Source organism: Centroberyx gerrardi, chromosome 2 (assembly GCF_048128805.1).
Source record: "Centroberyx gerrardi isolate f3 chromosome 2, fCenGer3.hap1.cur.20231027, whole genome shotgun sequence".
Lineage (NCBI taxonomy): Eukaryota > Metazoa > Chordata > Actinopteri > Beryciformes > Berycidae > Centroberyx > Centroberyx gerrardi.
The window spans coordinates 9,754,199-9,770,298 of NC_135998.1; the positions used below are offsets into that span (position 1 = coordinate 9,754,199).

The window sequence follows — 16,100 nt, forward strand, 5'->3', positions numbered from 1 at the left end:
ACGTGGGTGTTAAACAAAGCAGACACCATAGGCTATTGTATGGGCGATGGAGAGGAAGTGTTTACAACTATTCCAAACCGCGGTAGTCTTTGATGTGGATCCGTCTCAGCTAGGTCCTCAGCACCACAACAACTCATTACACAGTTCAGCTGAGACCCACAGGCTTACACAATACAGGGCACAGGAGTGCAGTTTCCATAATGCCACAGCGGGCAAGTGAGGGTACAGGACTTATGTTTAGATATTTTTGTGGCTTGAGATGAATTATACAGTCTAAAATGCCAATACCTATATAGCTTTACAAGCTGTTAACTCAAACAAATTAACTCAAAGGTTTCTTTAATTAGATGCAATTGCATACTAAAAGACAAAAAGGAATGTCTCACTGAGAGAATGTGAAACTTATTAAATAATACAATAAAATGGCAAAATTGAATCAACTATGCCCCAGTATAATCAAATTCTCTAAAAATATGGAACCTATTAATTCGGCAATAAAAATAGTTTCATTGCTTTTCTCAATATGAGAATAGTTACGTCATGGGGAGTTGCATGCAGAGAGGATTTGTAAATAACCCACTCCCTTTAACCGCACTCGCTCTACTCCAGCAGCTATATTAGTTACAGAGTCTGTTCAGTAAGTGGAGGGTCAAAGGTTCAATCCCCGCAACAGGCATTATGTCCAAACCTGCTGAAGTGTCTTTGATCGGGACGCTCTCCATGCATGTATGTGGGAGAGGGATATGCTAGGAGACAAATTTACGTTAAATTGATCTAAATGAGTTACTTATGGGTCTGGAAATGATGCTCTGTGTGATTACCATCTCTGCTGTCATGCCTGGTCGTCCTCGCTCCCCGGGTTCACCGGGTGGCCCCTAAGTACGAAGAGCAGGAGAAAAATTTCACAAGTTCAGAATCAACTGATATAAAGAGATTCTCCTAAAAAAGTTGCAACTAGGTTATTTGTGTTTGCTGTTTGGTGCCCAAATGAATGAAGTGCATGTCTCACCTGTAGGCCTAGCTTGCCCATCTCTCCAGGTGGTCCAGCAGGGCCTTCTTCACTCTGCAAGCTCACAGAGAAGATACCAGCCTCAGATCAACAGGAATTACACTGCAAAAAATCTCCATCTTAACAAGTAATTTAGTCTATTACTGTATTGAGTCCTAAAATCGTACTTTTCTAAAAATAAGTGAAAAAATGCTAATTTTCACTTGGTTCCAATGCAAATCAACTTGTTTCAAGAACTTTGTAGAATCAAGTGTAATTTTCTTGGTAGTACTGCAGTGATCCGCCTTATTCTGACTCATTTCTAGAAAATTCCTGAAACAAGTGAAACTGCATTGGAAACACGTCTAATTATCTCACCTCAATGGCAGAATTTTTCTCTTGGTTTAAGAAAAATAATATCTGAAGGCTGGATATGAGACCAAGTGACTTAATTTAAGATGGACATTTTTTGCAGTGTAATAAACGTCCCAATCTCCAATAAACACAGACTCGTCTTCATTGTGTGAAAGATAGTCACAGCATACTTACAGGCCAACCAGCACGGAGTAACTGGTAGAAATTGGTTTGCTATGGGAAGAATAGAAACACACACAGGATGACCATCAAATCAAGCCATAATAGTAAATGAACAGATTGGTATAAGATGGATAAGATGGATGTGACACTCATCCACATTTATGAACTCATCATCTGTAACGAGATCCTTCATCTTCTCTCAACTTTCATAGTGTCTCGAGTTAAAAATACATCTTTGCTTTATCACTGACCCTCATCCAAAATGGATGGAAGCATCTGAATGCTCTCCAGCCACATGGAGTTCAAAGCACACGCCGAGTAACAAATCGTCCATCACGAACCAATAAGACCAACCGACTTTTATTTCTGTAGCATCTTTATTCAATAATGGAGATGCAGTTTTCCATCATGCCGATATAGTGGTGGGTGTGTTATACAACATACAGCTGTGGCAGAGAGATTAAACAGATGAGGACAGAGCAAAGGGATCGCACGCACCGTAACTGCAGGGTCAAATGCTCTACAGATAGTCTAGGGGAGCCTGTGGTTCTGGGGAAGATGGGGTACCCTAATGTAATGTATGTGGGTAACATCTGTCTGTTGGGTGAGGGGCGATGAGTTACACAAGGGCTGAGGGACAGATGAGGAAGGAAAAGTCATCTTGTCTAGGGTAGGACGTCCACTGTCAGGGATGTTGTTTAAAAGTGGGATCAGGTCTTAGTAGAGGTTGGGCGAAGGACAGTGTACATGTTTTTTGTGAAATAATAAAATATTGTATAGGTACTGATGAAAGAACAGCCATGGGGTTTCGGGTAGGACCTGCACTAGCTGGTATTAGGTTCATAACATAAGCCATTTGGTCCACATTTTACAGTGCTATGATAGCATACATGCTGAGTATAAGTGGCCCCAGTGGAAGTCAAACCCCTTAGATGGTCTATCTATTGAGTTATGCAGGACAGCTAAATTCAGAAGTGGATCATAGCTTGGAGGGGGTTGGGCCAGATTAACTATCTGAAAGACCAGCCTTGAATCTAAAAGCATCTGCCTAGCTATGAAACACAAAACAACTAGGCGCTCAACTTGAACGTTTAAACCCAAAGACAATATGTTCTTACCAAGGACACTTTGATGACTGAAAAAATGGAGATGTCTGCAGAGGATCAGTTTAGGGAGAAGGCAAACAAGGCTAATACTGAGGTGAAAAAAGAGAGTGTACTGGGGGTTCCCATCTTACCTGGAAGGCAGCCCATTCCTCAGCAGTGTTTTTCCACAGGTAGAGCGTTGGTAAACCTGGCGGTCCAGGCAGTCCTAGCTCCCCCTTTTGTCCTGGACTCCCTTCATGGCCAATCTTACCCTGAGAGAGGTGAAAAGGAAGTGTTACATTTATGCAAAACAATTCTGTTTAAAGATGGGATGCTTAGTATCATATTATGGCTTTGTTTTTAATTTTATAACACAGAAGTGATTTAATGCAGCATGGGGATACAGCATAAATAACAGACACATGGACTTAATGGAGAAAGGGATGGACAGAGATTACATTAGTAAATATATGAAGTTCTAAGTGAAACTGAGCTCCAAAACGAGGTATATCCTCTGATGCTACTTCAGCACCGTAATTCACAAGGACACAGTAAAGATGCATTCAAATCCGAAAGGGTCAAGCGGACTAACCTGACATATAATCATAGGCTATTATGTCGTAAACAAGAGTTATCTAAAGCTAACCAAAACAGTTAGCTTCTCTCACCTTATCACCTTTAAACCCGGGCAGGCCAGGTTCACCAGTACAGCCCTGCAGAAACAGTAAAATACAGGTATTCCCGTCAAAAAACAGTGGGACGAAACTAACCCTAACCCTAACCCTCCAAAATAGCACAGGATATAATCAAAATAAAGGGATTGGAAGCAACGTCAAAAATGTATTAAAGCTTCAAAAGCACATAAATGAACAACAGCGCACGGCTATAAATATGCAGAATATGCAATGCGTTTCAAGCTCAGTGCTCTTCCTCCTGCTTGAGGAAGAGCGCTAGAAATGCATTGATCATTTATGCAATTTTGAAACTTTAATAAATTGTTGACGTTGCACAAGTAAGGTGCTTCCAATCCCTTTGTTTTGAAACTGTAAAATCACCACAGCAAGTGGCTCAAGAGATAAAAAGAGACAAAGACACTCAAAAAACAGCAGCCTCCAAGCAACAAAATGCTCAGTATCAACTACCTGGTGATAAACAAAACAAAAAAAAAGCAATTTCACAAAACTGCAAAACTACTGTTCCTTTATTAAATAAAAAGATAGAAGAATCCAGACTTTCACTACAATAAGCTCAAGATCACTTAGGCCCAATAATAGATTATATATTAATCCATTGCTTAAAGAGACCTGATCTCTACAATTTCCTAGAAGTGAAAGCCAGCAGCCTGAGACAGATAAGCAGGGCAGCTGACCCTTTAAACCCCGTTTTGTGAGCTGCAGCCTGCTATCTATGAAAAGCGAAAGCCATTCATTTTAAGGTCTTCCTCCCAACACTTTGGATGCCTGTAAAACAATACAAGCTTTCTAGGCCTAAAGACTACTAGGGTATAGCTGTGTATTTAACCTGCTGTGTGGAACCTGGAATGCACTGCTTCCTTTTGGTACAGTGAAACCTTCTCCTGTAGGACTTTGTAGACTGCGTAAATCTCCCCACATATTCTCTATAAATGGCATCTGATGAAGTCTGCTCATAAACTATATTATTGTCCAAACCGCGTAAGTACAATTTTGGTGGTTCACTTTTTCTTGCCTTAATTGAAAGTTGAAAAAAAGGACAGATAACACTGTTTTTGTGTTCCCAGTTAATATTCTATTCTTACATGAAGAACGTATTCTCTTCTTTTTGTACTTCTTTACTACCCAGCACCTGTGAAATAACATGGATGTGCGTATGCTTCTTTGAGACTGTTAACCGAATTGAACGTTTACATGGTCATTCTTGTGTTGCGGGAGTTTCGTGACCCTGTTGAGAGCCAATTACATATTTCTTTCTACCTCCCTGAAAACCTTTTTGCTGATATCCAGTATTTGCCCCAAGATATAAAGACCACTTATTGTCATCAACCAATAGCAAATAAAAGTATTGATTGCAGCATGATTTTGTGCACTATCAGTGGTCACATCTGTCTGAGTGTCACTCACTCTCTGTAAATCCTTGAGTGAAGGTCTTTTCTGAGGCTAATGCTGCAGCCTAACGTACTAAAATAAGTGAATCCTAAACCCAGCCTCTTCCACTGGACTGCCAGCAGCAGAGAACCTCAACTGTAGCCTTGAGCTGCTGTACATGAGGAGGGAGGGCAGGAGGGATAACGATTGCAGGTCTCCATGCCGCATGCCTTTATTCCTAGCCAGCAGGACATCTTCCTTCATGTTCGCTACAGCCGGGTTCAATCACACTAATCGTGCTGAGTGATCCCGTGGAGTTTATGGCAATGAGACTCCAGGGAATGGTCCAGACAGGGCCAGATGTGCAATCTGGGTCTGGTTCTGTCTGCCCTGCAGTCCCTGGGATGACCCACCTCCTGAACCAGGTGAGCCTTCGGATTGGATAGCGGTAACTGACTTTACTCCTCTGCACCACTCAGATGGGTTTGAGGCAAGAAGTCATGTTTGTCAGAATGAGTAATGCTATGACAAACTGTGTTGAGACTTGTGGTTCAGTCTTAAGCTGTGGTTCTCTGAGTGTTCAGAGAGCGGCATCAAAGACATGTGGATCAACATATGCTGGAGCAGCATAACCTCCCTTGATCAGATTCAGATTGTAATTGATGGAGAACAGCTTTTGTAAACTGTAAGGCATAAACAAGCGTCACACTTTCTTCATTCACAAGGCTTCTCCTGCCTTTTTTTCTCATCCAACAACATTAGATAACTTTGATGTGATACATTGGATTTACTATGTTTAATCACTGGGAAACAAACCTTATCGTGACGAGCAATATCCAAAAAGGTGCTATAAGCAATATTAACATTTCATGTAGAACAGATTATAATTTATCACTGAGCAGTTTACATCAGGCAGAATGACCTAAAGAGGACTTCTTGCTGAAAGAAGTGTCTGAATGTGCGATGTAAAATGCAAATACGGCATTGATTATAGTTGCTGCCTTTGCCTCCCTGTTTTGGATACATAGGACAGAGGGATATTAGAGCAACAGAAAGGGGATAAGACCACTCACTTCCTTCCCTGGGGGACCCATTCGGCCTGGAGGGCCTCTCTGGAGCCGGTACCTCCTGCCATCTGAGCCCAGGACCAGGTCTCCATCTCTGGAAACAATAGTCACAATGCCTGGGCGCTCCTTGCCTGGTTGGCTACCATTGTGCTTGGTTCCCTGATGAGGCTGGGTGGTGCTTTGTGTGGTGATGGGTCTCTGCTCCTCTACCACTGCCTTCACAGGGGGACCAGAGGAGGGGACATGGGGGGTAGGTGAGCCGGACCTGGGCCTTTCATTGTCTTCCTCCTCCCTCAGTTTATTTGAGTCTGGGGAGAAAGGGTCTGTAGGGATCTTAGCAGCAGGAAATTCCACCGAGGGCTTCTTGGGGGCGTTCCCAGTGTCCAGGTCAATGATGATGTCATCGGACGGTTTCCCCGGGAAGAGCTGCGAACCCCTGCCTCCTGAGTCAGTCTTGTCTGTGGTAATGTTGTCCTCCAGATGTTTAGAGGAGAGCTCAGGCTTGCCCTCCTGGCCTCCCTTGGCTCCCTGTCTGGTAGGTTTCCACTGAGGGTTGAGCTGTCCCCCGCTTTGGAAGGTTGGATCCAACAAGTCAGTGTCCTCATCCACCACAAACACGTCCCCGCGGCCGGCTGAACCTTTCCGATTGGGCCTTGAAGGCACCGTCCCGTCCCCTCGAGAGCTCTCCTGCCGCAGAAACACATTCTGTTGAAAAACACAACAAGAGTTAGAAGAAGTGAGGTCAGTCTCTCAGACATAACTACAGCGGTATTTCAGTTTGCTTTGGTGTTTTTATGATGCTATTTTGGATGGGATGTGGATGTCTTATTGGGTGGCTATGCGTTGTTGTGGTAGACTTGTGAAGAGAGAGTCTTTCTGAGGGACAATAAACAAACATCATAAATGTTAAATTATTGTTGTTTGCACAGTTTAACAACCACCAGTGAGCCAAACCAATAGTAAAACAACAGTTCTGGGTTGAGAGCATAGGCCATGTACCTGCTGAACAGTGCAGCACAACTAATCAAAAAAAGATGTCAGAATCACAATAGGGCCTATTGCAATTTCTAAATCATGAGTAACAGCAATTACTTCTTAGAGAGAAATCTGTTTCACTGTATTGTATGTATGTGCAGAATCTGTGACCTAAAAATCAAGTTAACTGCATTTTATTCAAACCAAGTAAACACTAAGCATTATCATCCCATCCTCCACCGAAAATAATTTTTACCTTTTTTTAAGTGCTGGAAAAGAAATCATGTAAAGAGGAAAGCTGTGACCTCATTTATCACGAGTTGAAATTGTAATCACAATATGATTTTTGTTAATATCATGAAGCCCTACAGGAGAAAAGAATCATAACATCATCTCTCTCTCCTCTCGTCCCAGTTAAAGACCTAAAACTTGTCTCCTCCACTCAGCCTATCTCCTGCTCTCTCGAAGCTTTCCCCTTGGCCGGACCGCTGCTGCTGATCTGCTTCCATCCCTGACAACCATCACCAACTGACATCTGGCTTCGTACCGTCTGCCTTCAACCCAGCCAGAGTTACTTATCCTATCAGGAAAACTAACCCCGACCCATCTGCCATCAAAAACTACAGGCCGGTATTGATTTTCTCCTTTCTTTCCAAAACACTTGAAAGCGTTGCCTCTAATTAACATCTCAATATCTCTTACAGAGTAGCCTGTTGGAGCCAAACCAGTCTGGCTTCAAGACGGCCCATTCTGCTGAGACTGTGCTCATTGTGTGTGCGCACTGAGACACTCCACACTGCTAGAGCTGCTTTTTTATCCTCCGTCCTGATCCTCCTGGCTCAGTTGTCACATCCGACAACCTCTACTATTGCAGTGCAACTATCAACTGTTTTTCCTTTCTCTGATACTCAGGTTGAAGCGCGCATCTCTGCTTGCCAAGCTGACATATCTAGTTGGATGTTCTCCCACCAGATCGAGATCAACCTTGACAAGACTGAGCTGCATTTTTTCCCTGGCAAATTCTGTCCTCTGGAAGATCCCTTCATCGCCATTAAAAGCATTACGGTGTCTCCTGCTGATACGGCCAAGAGAGTCTTCGTGTGGCTGTAGACAACCAACTGTCCAATAGCACCTCCACCCATCGTCCAACCCTACAAACTGCTACTATTGGCAGCCTAGCTGTCCCTCTCCTCCAGCCACCTGGTCAAGGCTTCACCTGGCTTTGACTCTCTTCCCTCCTGTCTCCCCAGTTTTGGAATTACCTTCCCTCTATAGACAGGACAGAGAGCTACTCCCTAGTTTCCAATGTGGGAATTAAAACTCACTTCTTCAATTAACGCTTTACCTTCCCTTGTCCCCCTGAACCACATCCCCTCTCCCTTATCTATATCCTCTACTTGCTCAATTGTCTGAAGTTAAAAAAATCTTTTGTACCTCTCTCTTTTTCCATCTTATTAAATCAGCAACATCCATTGTCAAAGCACAATGACCCTTTAACTGTAAATCACTCTGGTTAAAATCTTAAAATGCAAATGTTAAATGTAATGCTCTATTGACTCACATATCTGTGTACACTCTGCATTCTCAGCCACATCAAAAAAACATGTCTTTATATATTTATAAAATAAACCCACGATTTCAAAACAAACACACAATTTAAAGCTCTGTGGTCTCCAGAGGTGACAGTAAAAACACTCTGGAATTAAAAACACACACATACCACTACAACCTGGGCATTCCCCCTCGCTAGACATTATTGCATTATTGCATCACATGCACACGCACACACACACACACACACACACATACACACACAAAACCCCAAAAATACACACTCCTATTGCTCACAAAGTGTTGGGCCTGGGGAACAGTGGCCCATCGAGAGAGGCCTGGTAGGGGAAGGGACCAAGGGGCTGTAAATTTTGTTTGATGACCCTAATGGGCCGAAATGGAGAGCAGTAAAGTGGAGCTGGGAGTCATGTGGAGAGGAGCCTGCTGCTGGTGAGAGGACAGGGGGAGGAGGAGAGGAGGGGAGAGGGAGGCAGGAGTGTGGAGAGAAGGAGGACAGGGAAAACAGAAGAGGAGAGGGAAAGAAAAGGATAGTGTGTGCTAAAGGTACAGAGACAAGGGAGTGTTTTGGAGTTTGGAGACTCGTGTGCGAGGTGAAAAACATGCATGTCATCTAGTATGTATAAAAGTACTAATCAACCCACAGTAAGGATGTCAACAGGAAAAAGAATGTCCTGAAAATAGGGATGGGACGATATGCTTATCTCACGATATGATTCGATAGGGGATATGGGATTCACCCTTCGATACGACCACGATACGATGTGATAAATAAAAGTTCAATAGCAATAAAGTATGACTGCAGAATAATTTATTTCTGAGCCACAAATCTTTCCAGCAATGACATTGACTTGCTAGAATGTAAACACCAATTTAACCCACGATATGTATTGTCACATGTTTGTAATGTGATATATTGATTTTGGATATATATCATCCCATCCCTACCTGAAAACCGGTATTTTTAGCGCTTCCCTTGTTCCCTACAATGAAAGAGGGTGGATGAGCTACCTGACCGAGTAGAGCTGCCAGTCTACTGCAACAAATTTAATTACCATTGATTTCAAATGAAGGTGATATAGTTTTAATGCTATTTCAGCGGCCCTTCCTCCCTGTGAGAAAAACAAAAAAGAAATGGGTGAAATATTGCTTAGTTTTTTAAAAAGTTATACTACTATTATTCAAGCTTATTCATATTACTGATAGAGTGCTATCTCTGAGCAATGAGAGGCGGAAGTACGGTGAGTATCAAACTTATGGACTGAAACCATCTCAGGTTTCCTAGTTATGGGCATTTTTTTTACTGTAATCAATTGAGCATGGTCTGAGCATTATCAAAAACAAATGGTATACCCAACTGTTACACAGAAACAATCTGGATTTCATTCATCAAATTTGAAATATTAGAACCACTGTGAGTCTTCAGAAATCTGCAGTAATACCCAGCCGGTTGAGGACTGGCTGGCTAGCGAGGGCCGTTGAAGGAGTGAGATGGACAAGGGACCAGCGAGGTGCTCCAGCTCTGAAAACAAAGCCCCTTTCTCTCTGCCTGAGCCCAGGCCACAGCCGGCCAGTCGGCCCCTTGTTGATAAGCCGACACTGGATCTCCTGTGGCCGACACCGTCCCTTCAGCTTATCTCCCATGGAGTCTGTGAGATATCCCTAAGAGCGCCAGCCCAGCAGGCCGTGCTTGCTTGGAGTACCATTACTCTCTTACACATTGGCCAGTCAGTCAGGAGCCGATAGCTGTAAAACACTGCTGTTTCACCACAGAGAGACACACTCCATGAAACATGGCAACCTAGGTCATTTCTATTCATCATGTGACATTATTTTTAGGCATATCTGCTTCATTAGACAGTATGCAGTTGAAATGACAGGAAAGATGGGAGAAACAGGGATGTAGCAACTGATAACGTAAAAAACTGCCAGATAATCTACTAATTGGTCAAAACGCCATACAATGTCCCTCTAAATGGGTTGAAAAAGTCATAAAAACTGTTGATGTAAACACTCTACTATATTGCTACACTCTAGTAGGTTAGCTGTCATTCAGTATGACATAATAGCTGTTTTCCTGCCAAAATGTTTAGCATTGGTCAAACGTAATAAATTCCACTGCAGTTACAAACACACACATTGCCAGACTGTAACAGCAAGCGAGCATCACTCAATCTCAATAGGAGGGGAGAGAGAGTGCCATTTCATTAGCATTAGGCAACATTAAGAAAATCCACAGCTGTTACGCAGAAAAACGGCTTTGCTTGCTCAATCTAGTTGTAACTAAAATATTCTCCAGAAAAGTTTAGCGAGACTGTAACACTGGGCGAGCGAGCATCACTCAATATGAGGAGAGAGAGCGCTGACTGACTGACTGATTCACTGACTGACTTGAATTTGGCTCCTGGTGAACACGTCTTACACCATGGGAAAAATAACTCGCCTCCTTACACAAGTTTATTCCAGTTCCATTATTCAGTTTGCATATGACAGTTTCATATCTCTTCTTCTGTATACATATTTGTCTTCTCTCTGCAGAGGAGGGAGAACAAGTAGTGAGTCTCTTTGTGACAGTGATGTATAACTCTACCACTAAGGGACTGAAGGGGTTGCCAAAGTCATCAGGTTTCAAATTCCACTGATAGCAGCTTAAAAGAGAATCTATACAGCAGACTAAACATACCATGCATCTGAATAGATAGCCTGTCAGACAAAACCCTAATGATCGCAGTAAGTAATTCTTTAAGCTTTTATATCGTGTGCCAAGACACTGTTTATACTCCCTGTCTTTCTAGGGGCTCTATAGTAGCAGGCTCAAGCAAGCAAGCACACTGTGTGTACTCAGTGTGTGTGTGTGTGTGTGGGTGTGTGTGTGCCTTTGTATCCGAACAACAGTTGCACTGTCTGGGGCAATGTGCAGGGGAGGCACAATGTGAAAGTGTCAAGTCAGCACAATATGATTGTGGGCCCACCCCAGTCTATAGGTGAATGGCAGTCCGGGTGTCATATGGTACACTCACACACACACACTGTCAGTATGGATGGCTGGAGGCTGATGAACAGACAGCACAATTTCACAGGCTTCCATAATGCTTCCTTAATGCTGCTGTCACATGAAAATCTAATAACTCTAACAACTAATAACTGCAATGTATGTGTTTATGAATTTCACATCCCTTGGGCCCCTGAAACCGGTTAAAACCCAATGTATAACTTAATTATAAAGTGTCAATTAGAAAATAACAATTCTTCTATTTTTTTGTGAAAAGTTGTTTTTATATGTTGTTTATATATTTTATATGTTTTTTGTCCAACAACAACTATACGGACACTATAGGAGGTTGTTACAGTGAGTACACTTACATGCACACAACACTTCAGTTACTGTGAACCATAAATTTAGGTGATAGTTCAAGTCAAGTTTGTACATAATTTGAAGTAACGTGATTTCCTAACAGTAACCCGGGTTTATGTGGATTAATGACTGCCAGGTTAGTTTAGTCAGAGACGGATGTCACCTGATGGCATTCAGCCTGCGGCCATCTTTATATCAGATGAAAAATGTCTGGACTTGTCAGATGTTTTTTCTATTCTTTGTTGTTCGTGTTGATGCACTTACAGATTGCCTTGATGCAAGAGGCATTATTTTCTGTGCCATGTTGTCAGGTGTTCAACAAATGCACCGCTGCCTCTTCCAGGTCAACTGCATATGTGACCTAAATTACATGTGAACGAAACACTTGAATGAAATCAGGCTAAGTTGTTAAAGTGACTGTTGCCATAATTGTAGTATTGCCTCAATCAAGTCAGGATGAGACTATTAGTATGCATGTAAACGTACCCACTACTACTACAAATGACACTTCTTGTTCACTATAAGCTCTTTCCATAGTGACTGATGGGTTGGAAGTAGAGTAACTAATTATTTGATAAATACGACTGTACTCAGCTACTTTGTTTGGTGACACTTCACCAGAGAATTTACTTTAGCATTCTACTCCACTACTCCGCTATTTTACAGCAAATGTCCTACTTTATACTTCACTTCTTTTACTAATGAGCCTGAACAAGGTTAACTGTGCAAAAATGTTCAGAATTCATAAACTTGATAAACTCTCCTATTTCAAACTCGGACAAAAAACAAAAACAATTATAAATGAACCGCTAACCAATGCAGCTTAACTTAGAGAGGATGGCATTTCAAAAATGTGATATTTCACAGCAGTACATAAATAAGACGCTATTTATCATGTGCAATTGATAATAAAGTAAATAAAGTAAACTCCTCTATCAGGGTATTTCAACTTTTATTTATGTAAGCAAAGTATCCGTGACCATCTTCCACCAAATGCTGATGGAAAACAGAGATCATTGCTCAGACGTTTTTTGTCTGCAACTCTCAACAAATATTTGTGGGAAAATACAGTAAAATAAAATTAGGGCAAATGTCAGCTGAGCACACCTGGACCAGATTAATGGTTATTACAAATCACTGTGTTCCTCCATCAGCACAAATCTGTCCTCCAAGTCTCTCTGCATGTATAGTTGACAGCTCCTCTGTTACAGGCTGTACACATTGAGAAACCCAGAGAGGCCTAACAGCCTGACTCAACTGCTGCAGGCTAGAGTGCTATCCACACACATGTGCACACACACAAACACGCACACAATGCACACTTGCACCCACAAAGGGCTAATCAAATGGCAAGGTCCGTAAATCTAGGCAAGACACAGGTATGCAGCCTCTCTCAGACTGGCTGGGTCTTGCAAGCAGCAGTAGGTAAACTGGCCTGGAAAAATACATGATCACAGTTGTCTGATCTTTCAGGAATAGGGACAAATACACTGTATTGCAGAGGTTGGAGCAAGTATAATAATCATTAGAAGATTATGAAGAACAGCAATTAATGTTCTATGATTAATAAAATGTAACAAATGAAAAGAACTAGGGATGGGACGATATGCTGATCTCATGATACGATTCGATACACGATATGGGGTTCATGATTCGATACAACCACGATACGATGTGATAAATAAAAAACTGTGCAGAATTATGTTTATTTCTGAGACACAAAGTGAAAATAATAAAATTTGGATGGAGAACTTGTGAAATTGCGTCTCACAGAAGTAATAACAACATAAGTAGTAGTGTTTACATTCTCTGAAACTCGTTTTTCTGGGATATTTCTCACCACAAATTCAGCGTCATCTGGTAGTCTTTATAATTTGGGGATGAGATGTCCTACAAATGAACACATCTGTTAACCTCTCTTCGATCTGCTCGATGTTGTCTTCACTATCAGCGGACATTACCCAGATGCAGATAGCAGGAAATACGAAGCAGGCCAATCACAGTTCTTGCGGTCTTGCGTTACACGGTTACATTTTTTGAGAGGTGCGCGTAAGATACGGCAGCAGCCTCTGTGGGCTACACCAGCGCCTTAAGTATAGGTGGTTTCGACACGCCCTGACAGATTAAGCTGACAAAGATTCACACTTAGAACCCGTTGAGACCGGGTCAGGTCTGTCCTCTACCAAGTCCACAAACAAACACTACTTCCATATCATGCATACTAGCCATAAGGGTTTCATTACAAAAAGCTACACATGTCGACATTGCAGAAGCAACACTTTATACGACATACATGCTGAATGAACGCTGCACTTTTGCTCTATTCCTGTATGAAAACTCAAGTTTAGCTCTCTATTCAGCCAGTGGAAGTTGCGACAAATGGCATGATGACTAGTTGGTTGAGAAACATCTTTGTTTTACAATATACCAATTTGATTCTACTGTATGGCATTCAAAATAGAATCTTCTGCAGTACTAATGCAGGATAGACATACAATATATACGGTGGGCTTCCACAATAGCTACCACTGTATATATCCATTTTAGAAAAGAAATGTGACCTGATGTTAATTCTTCAAAAACAAAGAAGAATATTTCCTCAAAAATGTCATGGTAGTTAAATGTCAAGACTCTGACAACAGAGCCCAAGGAGTTGACTCAACAATGTTGCTTTAATCACATGGGAATATGTTGTTGCCAGGAAGCACTTGAGTAACTTTTGACCCAGTCGAAAAATGTCACATCATTGTGTATTTCTGGGAGCATTATGCAGTTGCCCTAAATTTGCCAAGTGTATCACCACCCTAACCCAACAAGAGGCCTTGTTAAGGTTGTTTAAAAACTGAAAAACATAGTAAACCTTTCTGATCTGAACGTCAAAACCACAGCCGGTATTCAACATAAATAAATAAAAACATTAAACATGAAAAAGCTGAAAAAAAAAAACATTCTCAGCCCAGTGCATCATAAATAAAATGACACTGAATTCAATGAAAGCATCATCACACTGTGTCATGGTACTGCTATTATTCACAGTTTGATGAGAGAGAGTGAGAGTTTAAATATCAACATATGACTATCAATATGACTCAGACTTTCCAATATGTGAACTGCAACCAGTAAACAAGTAACCTTGTTCATGTAAACTGTATATGTATACGGCATAGAGATCCAACACCAACCAAAGTAGCATTGGCATAAGCCTACTTCACTTTAAAGCATGTACAACAAAATAGAATGGAAATTTTATATCAATCAATGCAATGGTCTGCAGAGCATTAAGCAGCCTACTTTACCTTAACGTATGAAAATCATAACAGAATGGAAATTCTACACCCATAAAAGCAGTCTGTGGACTGGGTCGCACCAGGCAGTACCTTTCCTTTCAGTAGCCTTTGGCTCTGCACATGCAATCCGTCTAAATCCAGCAGCAGGCATCCCAGCACTAAGTACCATCCAACATGGCAGTGCATGACTGCAGGAGACACAGGTCTGTCTGTGTTTCCAGTATGTTCACATTGTACCAACAGGCAGGCAGACGCTCGGAGGGGAGGCTGATCCAACTCTCAGCAGACACACCCACACACCTACCGGGTACACACCCTTTCACTATAGCACCCACCTTACATCTTGTATAAACAATACATACATTCTGGCATATGTCGGAGATCCGCATACATGTAGCGCACACCTTAGCCCAACCCATTAGCCCCGGGGCGGCCCCTGTAAACAGTTGTCTCCGAGTGGATTAGAGTGTATGTGAGAGTGAGAAAGAGCAAGAAAATGACAGAGAGAAAGGTAGTGCAGTCAAAGAATTATAATTTATATTTCACAAACGCAAAACAAATCTTGAAAAAAAAAAGTTCAACAGAATACATAGTCTATCACTGTCACCCACAAAAAGTCATAGCATGCAACGCACACTCCAAACACACAACTCATCAGTGAATGAACATCCAAATCGTTCTAGATTGAGGGTGAGAGTGAACATCTGATCACAGCTAGCTATTGGCACAACACAGTAACCACAACATCATGGGAAACTAAAACTCTGCTAGAGTGAATATTGCTCCATAATCCTTCCAACTGCTGAGTGAAGAGCCTGGAAGCAGAATGAAGAAAAAGGGGAACGAGAATGTGAGGGAATCCCCGCCGTTTCCAGACACGAATGGCCTTTTGGTTAGACAGAGCCTGCACACAACCCAAGACCTCAAAAAATGTGCGGATGGGAATTAGAGGAGGGGAAAGCCGCATTGGCCACACGGATTACATGCTATGGAGGCAGGAATAAGTCTCCCAATGCAATAAAATAACCGCAGTTGAGAGAACACTGGGGGGAAATATTCACAGATTCTCTGAGGTCGGCTTGATTTACACGACGAGGGCGAGATGCAGAGGAGACCTCCTCCGGCGTTCACTCCAAGTCAAAGAACAGAACAGTGGGGCAGCTCCCCGACACAG

The 16,100-nt window shown here is 42.1% G+C and overlaps 1 protein-coding gene across 1 annotated transcript in view; it reads right to left on the reverse strand.

The window, feature by feature from the left end:
- LOC139926923 (uncharacterized) overlaps positions 1-16,100 on the reverse strand; it is an 82,640-nt gene that overhangs the window by 47,916 nt on the left and 18,624 nt on the right. Inside the window, exons 6-12 of the mRNA XM_071918786.2 lie at positions 5,984-6,445; positions 5,747-5,941; positions 3,279-3,323; positions 2,763-2,882; positions 1,538-1,576; positions 1,010-1,063; positions 822-875 (exon numbers count right to left, since the gene is read on the reverse strand). Of these exons, the coding sequence (XP_071774887.2) occupies positions 822-875; positions 1,010-1,063; positions 1,538-1,576; positions 2,763-2,882; positions 3,279-3,323; positions 5,747-5,941; positions 5,984-6,445 (969 nt within the window). The remainder of the gene's footprint in view (positions 1-821; positions 876-1,009; positions 1,064-1,537; positions 1,577-2,762; positions 2,883-3,278; positions 3,324-5,746; positions 5,942-5,983; positions 6,446-16,100) is intronic.